The sequence below is a fragment of the Pseudochaenichthys georgianus genome, chromosome 13 (assembly GCF_902827115.2).
Source record: "Pseudochaenichthys georgianus chromosome 13, fPseGeo1.2, whole genome shotgun sequence".
Lineage (NCBI taxonomy): Eukaryota > Metazoa > Chordata > Actinopteri > Perciformes > Channichthyidae > Pseudochaenichthys > Pseudochaenichthys georgianus.
In genome coordinates, this window is record NC_047515.1 from 3,231,660 (window position 1) to 3,248,285 (window position 16,626).

Genomic DNA, 16,626 nt, shown 5'->3' on the forward strand with positions numbered 1-16,626 from the left:
TCTTACCCGTCCCCTTGTGTCATGAAGGTTGTTCTGCATGTGAACGGTCGCAGGGCCGGCCCTGACCAATTTGCTGCCCTAGGCAAGATTTTAGCTGGCGCCCCCCCCCAAATGCAGACACTTACACTTACTATGATTCACGCATGCATGGTTGTGGCATTTCCATCAACACAGAAAGATATGGACACAAGATGTGTGCAACTGTATTTAGTTTCCTATCCATTTGACAGTGGGGGGGACCTCACCTTCTCTAGGGGGGTCCGGGGGTATGCACCCCCGGGAAGACTTTTTTTTTTAATATTGAAGTTAAAAGCATCAATCTGGTGCACTTTGAGAGCAACATTAGGAGCTCTATGGATACATCTCTCAACAACACCCATATGAAACAGAACTGTAAGTAGATTTTCTTTTTCTTTATGGATACTTTACAAATCACTCCCCTTTCAAACTGTATTCTTGTTTATTAATAACAACTTTTTTGTACTGTCATATATTATTTTATACCTGTTTTTCACTTATTCTCTTATTTTTTTATAACTATAATGATCATATAAAGGTGTGCCTTTACCTCACTGAGCTGAGGTTATCAGAGCCTCTCAGTCTTTCAGTAGAGAGCTCTCTAAAGCTCTCCCCCCGCGGCCGCATACACAGTAAATTCCAATGTTAATAAAAGCACACAGAAGCTGTGTACGTTTTTTGGGAGTTTGATTTATTTTAAATGAACACAAATATAAAATTAAAACCTATAATTGCACACTGCCATTATTTAAAAAAAAAAATAACAATTTCACATAAACCTCTGGTTTTTACTGGGGCTGGGGCAGTTCAACTTGATTTTGGGGGGGGAGGTGTGCCATAGTTTATGGGCGCTGTACGCAATATAGGCGTAGTTCTGTTAGTATAAGATAATAAGATGTACTTTGTTGATCCAAAATCGGGATATTGTGTTGTTATGAAATTTAAAAAAATTTTTTTTTTTAATTTCTAACTTTTTTTTTTTTCTCCCCAATTTGTGGCGCCCCCTATGGGTTGATGCGCCCTTAGCATTCGCCTATACTGCCTATGCCGAGGGCCGGCCCTGTCACAACCCCTCAGAGTACAGCCTGTAGCGAGTAAAGCTCTAACACAGAGAAGAAGTGTCTGTGCTGCCAGAACGCCTCGTTGGAGAGTTCTCTTTTCCCATTGTTTACTTCCTGGTTTCTGTGACGTGCCCTTACCCAAATGGACCCATTGGTCCAAATAGACCAATCCCTGGAACACACACACACACACACACACACACACACACACACACACACACACACACACACAACACACACACACACACACCACACACACACACACACACACACACACACACACACACACACACACACACACACAACACACACACACACACACACACACACACACACACACACACACACACACACACACACACACACACACACACACACACACACACACACACACCACACACACCACACACACACACACCACACACACACACACACAGCACACACACACACACACACACACACACACACACACACAGAGAGCGAGGCTGTGAGTCGGTGTGTGAGCACACACACAAATTCCCAGCTAGGCTGCGGGTGTGTGTGTGTGTGTTCTGGCTGGTTTCGCTGTGTCTTGCTGTCTCGCAGACGACCACTGGGCTCACAGGGAGGGGGGGAGGGGGGGGCAGGAGCTCCAACAAGCTGTTTAGGACAGAGAGTGAATACACAGACTATACAGACGGAGATGCTGTGAGAAACCAATGTGAGTTTGGAACATTGAACGATATAAATCTATTCTAGTAGACCTCAACAATGGAATTATGATCAGTAGAAATGGCCGTGACATGGGACCTGTAAGTTATCAACACACAACCAATATTCAATTACGTTACTTAATGTTTCTGCATTTGAACTATTTAAAGTTTAGTTTGGGGACTGAGATATAAACAGAGAGCTGCAGGAATGAGTCCTAAAACCCAGATATGAGCTAGCAGCTAGCATTTGACCACTTCCAGTTTCCTCGCCTCAAAGTCTTTTCAAAACAGTTTTTGAACGCTTGTGTGGTTAGAAGTCTGAAATATATACTTTTAAGGTTTTGTTCTCTGACATAAGATACGTCAGTAAAGACCCAACTGGTTTCATTTAAAAACAGTGGTTACTAACAAGTATCCAAATGAGACGACTAAACGCCATCACGCCGCACATTAGCCGCCTTTAGCTTAGCGCGGGTGACTTGAAGTAATGTCACCTTAGTAGTTCCTTTATAGCAGGGGTGGGGAACCTTTTTCCTCTCAAGGGCCATTTCAATGTTTTCAACATCCTCCGAGGGTCGTACAAATTATTGACCTCTGCTTAAAAAAACTGAAATCACAGCCCATTCATTTGGCCTTCCTTTCATTCTGTGCAAAGAAAAAGCAACCTCTGAATCCAGATATCTCACCATGACTCGCATATGCATGCACGGTTGTGGCATGACCACCCAAACAGAAAGATATGGACACAAGATGTGTGCAAAGTATTTAGTTTCCTATCCATGTGAACATGATTTAAGTGGGGGGGACCTAACCTCCTCTAGGGGGGGGTCCGGGGGGCATGCTCCCCCGGGAAGATTTGTTTTTAAATGTTGAAGTTAAAAGCATCAATCTGGTGCACTTTGAGAGCAACATTAGGAGATCTATGGATACATCTCTCAACACCCATATGAAACAGAACTGTAAACAGATTTTCTTTTTCTTTATGGATATTTTACAAATCACTTCCCTTTCAAACTGGATTCCTGTTTATTAACAACTTTTTTTTACTGTCATATAGTATTTTATACCTGTTTACTTTATTCTCTTATAACTATAATGATCATATAAAGATGTGCCTTTACTTCACTGGTTGTAGAAAAAGCTTCTTATATTCGTTAGCATAGCTAGCTAACCAGATGCTAATAACAACAAAGTTATTGACTGTATGATCAGTGTGACAGATGAACAGATCGCCACTGGGCTTTCAACTAAAGACACAGCCACGCAAAAACTGCAGCATGTGGATCCTTGTGGATACTGCAATTTTTGGAATTGCCGGAGCGGAGCTGCGTTCTGGTGCTCTCCGTCAGAACTACACCCCTGTCAGAGATACCACCTGATGACATGTTAGGCTTGTGTTGTGTTCAAGGACCCTGACCGTGGCCAGGAAAAACAGGCACTCACTTGTTTAATTATTTTGCGGTCTAGATTTCTTTAATTTTTTTCTTTTTTGCGTGTGTTTATAAATTACCTCGAGGGCCACACCAAATTGTCTCGCGGGCCGTATACGGCCCGGGGGCCGGAGGTTCCCCACCCCTGCTTTATAGCATAACATTAGCTTTTCACTTCTGCTGAAAAGTGGAGATTATCCTGCTGCACAAAACGTGTAAGTATCATAAACATGTGTTTGCCACGGAGCTTATTTTCTGCAATATTCTGAAAACCAATACAAAAATCTCATTGTTTTTTGGTCAAGGGAGCGCTGTAATGCTAACTCCTGTGAACATGGTTATTTTAGAAACATATACTCACATTGCATTTCCCAACACGGCTGTACTTGCGGCCATTCTCTGTCACAGCGTAGATGTAAACAAAGTTGTCATGTGATGCGACAGCCAGGAAGTTGCCGTCTGCAGGAGATCAGGAAATAGTTAGTCTAAAGAGTTCATACAGACACACCGAGGACTGAGCGTGAACAGCTGATGCTCTACCTGGAGAGTACTTGATGTTGGAAATGATCTCATTGCCGTCTGTGTGCATAGAAACAAGATCCCGGGTGTCAGTGTCCAGCACCAACCACCTGCAACACACAAATACAAATAATGAAATCTATAGATGCAACAAGTACATACATGTAGGTTAGGGTAGTTCTATTTCATATTTTTTATGATTTCTTTATACTAAAATTCAATACATACGTGTGTTTGAATACCACATGTAAATGAAAAATAATTCCCCGTTTTGCTTGGCCTATAATATTTTTCTAATCTAAATATGTATTTCTAAATAGATATTTAAAACAAAACAATGCAGATATCCGTCTTAAAGCAGCCCCCCTGCAGAACTATAGCCGAGCTGTGGTGAATAATAGTTGTGCTGCCTGCTCCGAGTGTTGTGTTTCAGTGTGACTGTGAGGCCGACCTTCCAGTCATGGTTCCCACAGCCAGAACCGCCCCGCTGGGATGGAACCCTGCAGACCTCCCTGGATCCTGGAGCAGACACAGCATGCATGAGTACATGTAACCCTTAGTAACAAAGACTTCTCAGTCCTTCACATCCTGATGTTTCAGGACCAGACTACATCTCCACCCCCCAGCAGACAGTCACCTCGATGGTCTTGCTCCAGAGGGGCTGATGGGAGTTGGTGTCCCAGAGGTGAACCTGTTTGTCCTGAGAGCAGGTGACAAACTGCTCCATGGACGGGTGGACGTCCAGACCCCACAGCTCGTCCGTGTGACCCTGAACACATCATACGTCTCAGTTAATACACCAGACTGCAGCGTGCACAGATATGTCTATAAGCACCTTTAACTGACGACAAAATGATCACGATTCTTACTTTATTTTCACATTTCGTTTTATATTGTTCTTTTATTTGCACATTCCTACTCCTGATGTTTATATTCATATTTTTTGTTTTCATCTTATATTTTATGCTTATATGGAACTGTCACAAAACGTAATTTTTTCTGGGGTAAATAAAGTATTCCTGATACTGAAATGTGCTCTTCTTAAAGCTTACAGTGTGTCGTGTGTGTGTGTGTGTGTGTGTGTGTGTGTGTGTGTGTGTACCTGTACAATAGGAGTCAGTGTATCAGGGAAGGCGGCTCTGATGATGGCGTTCTTTGTGGTTCCTATGAAGAGTTCTCCAGGTTTCCCCTCAGCCAGAGCCCGCACAGGACCCAGAGACTCGCCCACCTGAACACACACACAAACACACACTCCCTTACAGACAGCTCACATAGGATCTTAAACCCTGTATACAGCAAGAAAGACACACACTTTAAAATAATGCCAAGAAAGAGGGACCTATACAACAGATGCCTCCCAACTAATGTTAAAGACGCACTGGTTTCCTCCTCAACAGGATTATGTCTCAGTCTCTCTTCCCTCACCTCCATGTCGGCCTGCTTCTTGTAGTCGTGGTCCCACAGCACCACTTTGCGGTCCTTCCCCCCCCCGGACAACATGGTGCCGTCCTTCAGGACACAGACAGAGAAGATCCCGCCCTCGTGGGCCCCCGACACCACCTGGCTGATGCGGTAGCCACCTGTCAATCAAAACAAACAGGTCAGTCTAAAACCAGATGTTTTCCAAGTGAGACACAGAGCCAGGGAGCAGGAGTACAATTTGGAGGTACTTGTGCTATACTTGAGTATTTCCATGTTATGCTACTTTGTACTTCCACTCCACCCATTCAGAGGTACATAATGTACTTTTACTCCACTACTGTGTTTAATATAAGAGCTGAATCCCAGATCAAATGCACGCCAAAGGTTCTTTGAGCATGTCTTCTCTCAGTGATAGTGATTGTGTCATGTATTGTGTCTTGATATTTGTCCATGTTGATGTTAAAAATGGAGCTGCTGGGATGTAAGTCAAATTTCCGACTTGATCTGACCATTAAAATATTATCGTATCGTAAAGTCAACTCTGGTACTTCTACTTTTAATCAAGTACAAGATCTGAGCAGTTCTCCCACCTCTGTTAACATTTCCTCATGACTTCTTTTAGTGTCGGAGAGAGCATCTCTAAATATCTGTAAACAACATCTGTATCACTGTGATGCATTCAGGCTCCACCTTTGGCCCAGACGTAGATGTTCCCACTGGAGTCTCCTGTGATGGCGTCTCCGTTCTCAGCGAACGCCACACACAACACGTACTTTGGCTTCTCGTGTTTCTATAGAGCGAGACATAGACATAGACAGAGAGAGAGAGAGAGAGAGAGAGAGAGAGAGAGAGAGAGATAGAGAGAGAGAGAGAGAGAGAGAGAGAGAGAGAGAGAGTAGAGAGCGCTGAGAAGAGAGCGAGCTCTCGCGAGAGAGGAGGGGGGGGGGGTTTGGTTAGCTGCATCTAATGTGAAAAGAAAAGGAAGGAACACATCCTTGACGTCTCGGTGCTGTTGTGAATATGTAGATAAGGGGACGTGCTTACATCTGGAGTTAAATGTACCTCTTTCTATGCAAATGGCTTTAATTGCAAAAACCATCTAATTCAGATCAGTGCTCACAGCCGCATGGGGAAGCCAGATTAGATATACTTTATTTACACTAAACTGGACCCAGAATCCACTTCAAGTCCTGCCAAGTCATGTAGCTCTTGCATTTGTCCCTATTATTTCATGAGAAGTGCCGTATAAACACTAAACATTATTATTATAATCATCAGGCTTATTATTTACAGTCAGACTGGGTTACTGTTTTCAAAAAGGGTTTCTCTCCGCCACGATTCCACTCTGTGCCGCACCTCATCAGGCAGCTCGTCAATTATTTTTCTCTTTCATATTTAGTTTTCCTCGTCTGTTTTTGGCGCAAAGGCAACCTAAATACTTCTTCACAACTGCAGTTGATAATTGCAGTTAGCGGCTAAAGACGATATACAAGTATTTGTGTTGTTCACTATTAGCATAATACATATTTTAGAATGTTTCTTTTTTAAGAGTATGATGTTTAGGAGAGTGGTATGACCGGTCGCCGCACCTCGAACAGGCCCTGTCTCTTGGTCAGAGTGCTGCCCTCCATGGTCCAGAAGTTGATGTGAGATTTTCCACAGGTGACAATCAGGTTGGCATCCATTGGATGAAACACAGTGGCCAGGACAGAGTCGTTGGAGCACTGCAGAGACAGGAGGAAACATGTTTCTCTACCTCAGCAGGCGTTTGTAATACTGCAACCCATGCTGATAATAGCTCCTGTTTGTTAATGATAAACAGGTAACTATAATAATGCACCTGTATGAAGAGGTTCAATTGTCAAAGGTCACAGGTCAGCGTACCTTAACATCAGCCAGTTGCTTCTCCTTCTGCCAGTTCCACACACTCAGGACGTGGTCGTTGGCGTCGTCCGCAGCGCAGAGGAAGGAGCCGCCGTTCTGAGGGAAGACAAGGAGTTTGTAAAAAGCATGTTGTATCAAATGAATGGACGGTATATGAACTGTGCTCATTATCAGCTCAGCTCTGCAGGATGCTCACCGACTTGGAGAAAGCCACGCAGCTGACGGCTCTGTCGAACACACCCATCCCGATCACATGCAGCGTGTTGAGGCTCACAGAGTCCCACACGCGCACGTGAGGGGCCAGCAGCTGGACACAGGAGAGCAGAGCGTTAACATCCACACAAACGTTGGGAGGACTTTGTTATTAGTTCCTAAGAAGTTGACCAAATAAAAAAAAACAAGGACGCAACCACAAATGCAAAATTGTAAACATTAATAAATCATTCCATTCAGCCAATTGGAAGTTGAAGGAACAATGTCAGAAGAAGAGAAAAGTTCAAATGGCATGGAGTGTGTGTGTGTGTGTGTGTGTGTGTGTGTGTGTGTGTGTGTGCGTGTGTGTGTGTGTCAGTGGCGAACCGTCAGGGCCTTCAAGGTGTTCAGAGAATACCCTGGAACACTCAGATAAAATAAACACAAAATCGATTTAATTTTATAAATAAAATGTATATACAATGAATAAAGGAGAATGGTATCTGTGTTGTTGATCTGTAATACTACAGTGTTACGTTGATTTGTTTGTCCTTCTCGGACCATGCACTACGCATTTCAGTGGTTTTGTGTTAGAAAAGAAAGCGACCAATCAGATCTTGTTCTGGGTCTCTGGGTAGAATATCCTTCAACAAGGTATTCTACATCCTTGATCGAATGCCCTGGCCGTTGCACTGAATGAGAGCGTACGTTTGGACTGACAGTTTGATCAACCAATCAGATATTGATTTGTAGCCAATGGGCGTGTTCTTTCAGAGTTCCCCTCGGTTCCAGGGTGTTCTAGAAGGCCCGCTAGTTCACTGGCTCGAGACAGAGGATCTAGATGAATGCGACGAAGCAATTCATGCCGTTTTATTGTTTTTAGCGTTGAAATGACAAGTGCAACAGGTGAAGATGAAGTTGTTGCGGAATCGTTGTGAGTACCTTTTCAAGGCGACAAATCAGTGAAAAGACGGACATTATAATGCCGCGGAGGGGGGGGGGGGGGGGTGCGTCTACAGAAGGTCCAGTTGTGATAGACACGGTTCGCCAATGGTGTGTGTGTGTGTGTGTGTGCAAAGGGAGGGTTTGCTTGCGTGTTAATGTCTGTTATGACAACTGTTTTTCATCAACAGTTATTTGTTTCCATCTTCTTTAATTAATTAAAAAAATATGTTGGTAAATATGAAAATGATCTAACCCGTTATAAGTAATCATACGGTAATCAAACCCTTACTCTCTCAGTAAACAAATAGAAGTAGAAAAACCTGATTAGCCAGTGTCAGACAGACTGCACATCTGCTCATGTATATACAGTGTATAAAATGTTTATAAAATGTCTTAGTATTTTTACTTGTATGGTTTTCTCTGCAATCAGCTATTTTGGTCTGTTTGCCTTTAAAGTCATCTGTGTCCAAATGTATTAAGTGAGTGAAACAGAGTCAGTAGGAGGATGTGAGCGGTGCTTTCACAGTACCTTTCCATCTTTAGAGTTTCCAGCCACTTGCCCCGTTGCGATGGTAACCATGTCAGGATGCACACTCAGGCTACGAAGAGAAAATGCAAATGAGTACATTTCTTTCCCGCCTCTGGCTTTTATGCAGATTCAAACAGCTGATTCGGATCAGACATATCACTGGGAACATGTAATCACTACGTTTTGTCACGACAGGAGATGTTTTTAGGATTTACCATCACTTCATATTTGTTCACGACTGACGCGGTTTTAATTTGGCACCTGCTTTCTATCTCGGACATTAAAACTACAAGAATCAACACTAGAAGGAGTATTTGATAAGATGGCGTGGGAGAGTTGTTTCCCTGCAGAGAGGAGCTGCTTTCCCAGCATGCCCCAGGGGAATTCAGTGTATTTACATCCATGTGGCTCCAGTCCGTATGCCGTACCACTCACCAAGTAAATCCCATTCATGATAAACACCGTCCGGCGTGGAGCTGTGATGATGTGTTCCATATAAGCTAATATCTTCTAAATAGCACTAAAAATGGGGGTAAAAGTTCCCGGCACTAAGTACTCTTTTTGGTGTGAACGCAAAATAAGAGGTACTAACGGAACCAAACGGGAAAAGTACTCCGGTGTGAACGGAGTACAAACTCACCACTTGACGTCGTCGTTGTGGCCCAGGTAGTGCCTCTGCTGCTGCTCCTCCGTGTTGTACAGCACCACCACGGAGGCGTTGAAGTACACGATCTCTCCGGTGGGCAGCAGGTAGAGGTTGGAGCGGCAGTCACGACCTCTGTAGCCGTACCTGGTCCACGATTTAGTTAGGGAACAAGAGGGGTGCAGCTGGACCAGCAGAGAAAACACTGATATGCAGTTCTTCAGTATTTCCAAGGAAAGGTAGACCCACAGGGAATGAAGCTAATGCTGCTTTTACAACTTCCATAACGAAACCAAGCATATTGGCTTTAGGCAGTGGCGACTGGTCATTAGGGGCAGGTGGGCCACAGCCCACCTAGTGTCAGCAGAAAGTATTACAAATAATGATTACAACAAAATTTAAATAAATATAAAATATATTTTTTAGGATCATGTTTAATCATCTGATTCGTCTGTACATTACTGTTTTAGTCTGTGTTCTTCTAATTAGTGTCTACAGTGTAATTAAAGTGAAAATTAAACCACAACTCCACTGATTGAAACAAAGTCGGCTCCCTCCTAACTTCATTAGCTTGTGTTGAACTCCAGGGACTCACATCCTTCCAACCTACACTGTGAATGTTTGAATGACTTATTCAATATGGACAACACCTATGCAATTATTTGTTTGCTTGTTATTAAACTGATTGGGTTTTTCCTTTCTGTAACAAACCATATTTCAGGATCATTTGATACCTACCTTTAACAGTTCACTCTCATTTCCTTGCCTCTGACTGATGGAGCATCTGAAGGTTGTACGAGCTAAAGTGTATATGTAACCCTGTTTATTAATAAAGTCTAGCATTCATTCAATTATATTCCTCTGTTCATCTATGTTTCAGGTTTTCAAATCTGTCACTGAAGACACAGAACTCCCGGTGTCACATCCTCTGGTCACAATAATAATCCATTCAGTTCTTATTCATTCATCCAAAGCTTCATCAGTGTCCCTCTGCGGTCTGAAGGATACACCCACTGCAGTTTGAGCTTGCGATCAGGCAGCGCCCCCTTGTGGTCCAGGCTGTAGCTCTCCCTCTGCTGGTCAGGGAGGTGCATGGTGACGGGGCGGCCTCGGAGGAACATCCTCACATAGCCGTCCTCTGGAGGCCAGGAGAGGGGGTGGGGGGGAGAGAGACGGGAGGTTCAGTGGAGAGAAGTAAACAGAGAAACAAAAGTGCAGAGAGAAGTAGGAGAACACACGTATGGAATGAGATAAATAAGACTATAACAAAGTATTTGATCTGTGTCTGTCTTTAAAAAGAGCTTACAGCTGCAGCAGTTATTAAAATGAATTTGAAAGTTAGAATACAGTAAATGTCTGTGGAGTTCTTAACAAGTTACTCGCATTCAATTTGTATCATTATTTTGATGATGCTGCTGCAGAAACTCTCCTCTCTACTCTCTCTTCCTCTCTGGACTCTCTCTGTCCTCTCACATCTCGGCAGGCTCGTCAGTCCCCTCCTGCTCCCTGGCTAAATGACGCACTGCGTGCTAATAGAACCGTCCTTCGGGCAGCAGAGCGGAAACGGTGGAAATCCAAACACCGTGACGACCTCCTAACCTATCAGGCTCTCCTCTCCTCTTTCTCTGCTTCCATCTCTCAGACAAAAAGCACTTTCTTTCAAGATAAGATCCAATCTTCCTATTCCAATCCCAAAAAACTATTTTCCATCTTCTCCACCCTCCTGGACCCCCCCAAAGCCCCTTCCCCCTCCTCCCTCCTGTCAAGCGACTTTGTTAACCACTTTGAAAAAAAGGTTGATGATATTCACTCTTCTTTTTCTGACTCACCTCTACTCACCGCTGGGTCACCAGACCCTCCTTTCACCCACACACTGACCTCCCTTTCCCCTCTCTCGCCAAGTGAGGTTCTTACCCTCATTACCTCTGCCCGCCCTACCACCTGTCCTCTGGACCCTATCCCTTCAAACCTCCTTCAGACTATCGCTCCTGATATTCTACCGTTTCTCTCCCATTTCATCAACACTTCTCTAACATCTGGTCACTTTCCAAACAGTCTCAAGGAGGCGAGAGTAAACCCTCTCCTAAAGAAACCCACTCTCAACCCGTCTGATGTTATAAACTACAGGCCTGTCTCTCTCCTCCCGTTCCTGTCTAAAACACTTGAACGCGCTGTCTTTAGACAACTCTCCTGCTATCTCCATCAGAACAACCTTCTGGATCCGCACCAGTCTGGTTTCAAGGCAGGTCACTCCATAGAAACTGCTCTCATTGCTGTCACTGAGGAACTGCACACTGCTAAAGCAGCATCCCTCTCCTCTGTCATCATCCTTTTGGACCTGTCTGCTGCATTCGACACGGTGAATCATCAGATCCTCCTTCGCACTCTCCAAGAACTTGGAGTTTCAGGCTCTGCACTTCCCCTCCTCACCTCATACCTCAAAGACCGCACCTACAGGGTTACTTGGAGAGGGTCCGAGTCCGACCCTTGTCAATTAACTACAGGGGTCCCTCAGGGCTCTGTTCTTGGTCCCCTCCTCTTCTCCTTGTACACTCGCTCGGATCAGTCATGAGCCCGCATGGTTTTTCATACCACTGCTACGCTGACGACACCCAATTCATTCTGTCCTTTCCCCGCTCAGAGACCCAGGTCGTCGCACGCATCTCTGCTTGTCGAGCTGACATCTCTCAGTGGATGTCTGATCATCACCTCAAGCTCAACCTTGACAAAACTGAACTGCTTTTCCTTCCGGGAAAAGATTGTCCCACTCTTGACCTGACTATCAACATCGGCACCTCTGTTGTTTCCCCGACTCAGACTGCAAGGAATCTGGGCGTGACCCTAGATAACAACCTGTCCTTCACTGCAAACATCGCTGCTACAACCCATCTGGTCTTCAACCTTCCTAAATTCTCCCACACCACGCCGCTCCTCCGCTTCAAGACAATGGTACTTGCGTACCGTGCTGCGCATGGATCTGGCCCTTCCTACATCCAGGACATGGTTAAACTGTACACCCCAGTGCGTGCACTCCGCTCTGCATCAGCCAAACGACTCACTGCAACCTCGCTGCGAGGGGGACCCAAGTTCCTATCAGCAGAAACACGTGGGTTTGCTATCCTGGCTCCAAGATGGTGGAATGAGCTCCCCATTGACATCAGGACGGCAGAAAGCTTACACACCTTCCGGCGCAGACTGAAAACTCATCTCTTTCGACTCCACTTCGAGCGATAGAATTACTAACAAAGAACTGCTAACAGAGCACTTATATACTAATAAAGGACTGGCTTATCTAAAGCCAGTTGAGTAGCACTTGAAATGTTTGGCTCTATGAAACCTGATGTACTTTATGATTCTGTTTTCTTCAAGTTTGTATTTTGTTGGTCGAACGCACTTATTGTAAGTCGCTTTGGATAAAAGCGTCAGCTAAATGCAATGTAATGTAATGTAATTTTACCTTGCAGGGTTTCTTATATTTGACCTATTTGAATCCAATGTTTAAACTTAATGATGAATGTTTTGGGAACATTTAGTAGTTATTGTAGGGTTATATTAGTTTAAGGGTATTTGTGTTCATTTGTAGCTCTTAAGTGTTCCTGTATAATACATGTTTTTTTTCCAATTCTAGATGTTTTAGTAATATTTATTGCACAAATACCTTTTGTTTAGAGTCTGGGCCTCTATTCTGAAGCTTTGGGTAGTTTTTCGGGGTGTCCCATTTGACATATCTTCATTTTAAGCTGTTTGTAGATCAAATGAATTACATTGAAATAAAAGAAGGTGAAGGGACACTTTTTTTGAGAGTTGTCTCCATTTCAAAGCCCACACATGAACACAGTGTGTTGAGATCAACACACCTTCAGATTATGTATTTCTTTCCCTCAAACCCTGCCCTCGCACTCAAATAGTTGTGCCAATGTAGAGCCTCCTTAGTAATTCTAATGAATGTTCAATATTACTTATGAGAAATATTAAATCCTTGAAGAGTACTTCAAGGACTCCTGAACACCAATTAATTTCACACATGAGAGGCTGCTCATCCTCGGCCAATTAAAGTGATGGGACTGTAGGACATAATGACTATGACATAATCATAATCATAATCATAATCTCACACACACACACACACACACACACACACACACACACACACACACACACACACACACACACACACACACACACACACACACACACACACACACACACACACACACACACACACACACACACACACACACACACACACACACACACACACACACACACACACACACACACACACACACACACACACACACACACACACACACACACACACACACACACACACACACACACACACACACACACACACACACACACACACACACACACACACACACACACACACACACACACACACACCGTACCTGCATTAAAGGAGCATTCTTTGGTTTTGCTGAAACAGAAAACAGAAAAATCAGTTAAATGTTTCCAATAAAGATGAGCATAGCAGGGTTCTGGGTTTGGCTTTCATCCATAATGGGAACATGATGGGAACATGATGGGAGTACCAGTAAGTACATGTAACAATACACACAGAATATATCATCGTTTTTTTTTCAAAAGCTCCAAACACTTTGTTCCACAACATCAGGATACTACATGATGTATGGTTAGCTGCAACCCCTCACCACACGTCACACCACCAGACACTCAGGATGTCGGTGAGAGCTTCAGAGCACCGAGTCAGCAGAAACAGACCATGCATCACAGAATGGACACCTGGAGGTCAGCTCTTACCCCTGCACTTATTGTCTGAGAGGATGGACTCTGGAGGCAGGATTAAGCTTGGAAATAATGTTTCTATTAAGGGTACAGATGAAATAGAATGTTCTACATGCATCACACTCGTGAAAGCAACAGTACCATATTTCTGATTTGCTTTTTTAAATCAACATGTATCATTTCAATGTGAAAAGGTGTCATTAAAAGGTTTCTAGGGGTTGTTGTCCAAAATCAAAAGGGGGTCGACCATACAGTTTTACATTTTGTGTGTTTTTTGGGGGCAATTTTCAGGCTCTGTACTTCCAACAAACTCCTCCTACAGATTGAATCCGAGTCAGATATGGTCATAACCTTTTTACCTTCTTACTTTGAAGATCAAAAGTTATTAAAGGGGCCCTATTGTAATCATTGTAAGGTTCATGTTTGTATTTTATAAGGGGGGAGTGTGTGGGACAGAGACTACAGTATATGTATAGGGAACACAGGGATGTTAGCCTTTGCAGACCATTTACATGCACTAAAACCTTTAGAACACACTCAGGGAAAACCCCAGAAAGTATAATAGGGCCTGTTTAAATGATTTCTGTTACTTGGAACGCTCCTGCCACGGGGTGATAAAACAGGGAGTGGTTGTAACTTGAACGTTTGCTTTCCAAACTGCTCCAAATGTATTGTGCTGGATACAAATCCCAAGCTTGCTTTGTACAGATCCACATTGTGTCACAGTGCAGCACAGCACAGGCGAGACATCATGTCCACTCGTGAGTCCAGGCTCACACAGTTACGTTGGGCCAGTTCTCCCCAGGCTCGTTGATGTGCCAGGACCTGCTTATACATTTCATTTAGTCTCAACAGTCTTTGTTATTGGAAGAGATACAGAGCTGAAAACACAGCTCTGTATTCCTTTCATGAAAAGAGGAAATGGAAAACTAATGTGACTGTGAAGACGGTTTGATAAGAGTGTTTGATCGAGTCAGCCGACGCAAAGCAAACAGAGAAGCCTTATTATTCACAGTGTTATCAGCTGAACACACAGAGAATGCCAACCTGTGAGACAGAGGACGATCAAAGAGACGGAGAGAGAGAGTCCTGCTGTCCCCAAAGGTCATATAAAAAGGCTGAATGCACTTGTATCTAAACATTACAACAGTGAGTCAGCCACATTGCCAACATCCATATTTACAGCTGTCAATCAAAACCTGCAGCTGCGTCCTCAGCTGTTCCTGAATCAGCCGTCTGTCAGGACTGATCAGGACTGCCCGCTGAGCATTGCAGGATGCTGTCAACCAATCAGATCAGTTGTTGGAGCGCTGCCTCAGCTGACAGGTGGATATCTCCATGGCAACAGCAGTAAAAGTAAGGCTTGACTTATCAAGCCTTACTTTTAAGGGAAATGGAAGGCTTGTCTCTTGCTGCTCAGCAACAGGAGAGTCCGGGCGATGGGTTGGACTATCCTGAGTGTGTGGTGGAAATGCAAAGAGAAGAAGTGACGAAGCGGACTTAAGATGGTATAATAAGTCAACTTAGCAAATGTTTATCAAACTCAAACAGTGCCATTTAGGGAGCAACACGGAATGTAAACCTTTGCTTGTTAAAAAAACACTGAACACGACACCTTAAAACAACACAATGAACTGTGTGTTGCATTTGTCCCTGAGAAACGCCTCAGAGCACCGTCTCTGAGCCCGTCAGGTCTGAAGTGTTTTCCTAGAACTGTTGCTCTTTTACCGTAAAGTAGGTCTGCAACATGTGTTTCCATAACAAGGCACACGAGAGAAGAGAATAATGACGAGGCAGAGAAGATGAGGGCTTGCACTGTAAGTGTGTGTTTGAACACAAAGCATGTGGAGATCAGGAGACCGTCTCTGGGCAGCTGGAGGTGACCAGCCTGGGTGTCGGCTCTTCAAAGTCCCCATATAAAGTGTGTGTGTGTGTGTGTGTGTGTGTGTGTGTGTGTGTGTGTGTGTGTGGTCTGCTAGGAAGATGAGGCATGGCACAGTGCCAGCCTGTAGGAGTCTGTAATGAGTGCAGGGCATGCTGGGTAACTGGCAGCCGGACAGGGCAAATAACTGTGGATCTTAAACCCTCACGGCTGTAGTCCCAGAGACCAGATTTCCAGCGAGAGGGAATGCACAAACAGACCTCTCATTCCCACGCAGCGCTCAGTGTGTTGCCGGCATGTTCCGCCTGGCTGCACACAAACAACTGCTTTGTGTTAGAACCGATGAGCAGCGTAGGCCAAGAACGAAGTTAGCATCCCAAGGGCTCCGTCAACAGAAAGCACTGGGATCTTTAAATTTGTATTTTGGAATATTGTAGAAAATAAGATCTGTATCAAAACACACGTTTTTGATGATTCCACGTTTGTTCAGCAATATAATATTAACATGACTTTTATCGTTTTGAAGCATACCATTTTTTTGCCAGGAGTAAAAAGCTAACAGTAGGCTATAAACTGTATACCAGTGCTAAGCTAAAGGTGGCTAATGTTCGTCTTGATGATAAGGGAACCCACAATGCC

At 44.0% G+C, this 16,626-nt stretch overlaps 1 protein-coding gene across 4 annotated transcripts in view; it reads right to left on the minus strand.

The window, feature by feature from the left end:
• The window catches only part of eml2 (EMAP like 2), a 52,144-nt gene that overhangs the window by 6,088 nt on the left and 29,430 nt on the right, over positions 1–16,626 (minus strand). For all 4 annotated transcript variants that reach the window (XM_034097301.2, XM_034097300.2, XM_034097302.2 and 1 more), the window contains 14 exons: positions 13,748–13,776; positions 10,344–10,473; positions 9,333–9,482; positions 8,693–8,762; positions 7,223–7,333; positions 7,027–7,122; positions 6,732–6,866; positions 5,833–5,932; positions 5,146–5,300; positions 4,823–4,948; positions 4,358–4,489; positions 4,172–4,239; positions 3,742–3,830; positions 3,563–3,660 (listed from right to left, as the gene is read on the minus strand). In XM_034097301.2, the coding sequence (XP_033953192.1) occupies positions 3,563–3,660; positions 3,742–3,830; positions 4,172–4,239; positions 4,358–4,489; positions 4,823–4,948; positions 5,146–5,300; positions 5,833–5,932; positions 6,732–6,866; positions 7,027–7,122; positions 7,223–7,333; positions 8,693–8,762; positions 9,333–9,482; positions 10,344–10,473; positions 13,748–13,776 (1,489 nt within the window). The remainder of the gene's footprint in view (positions 1–3,562; positions 3,661–3,741; positions 3,831–4,171; positions 4,240–4,357; positions 4,490–4,822; positions 4,949–5,145; positions 5,301–5,832; positions 5,933–6,731; positions 6,867–7,026; positions 7,123–7,222; positions 7,334–8,692; positions 8,763–9,332; positions 9,483–10,343; positions 10,474–13,747; positions 13,777–16,626) is intronic.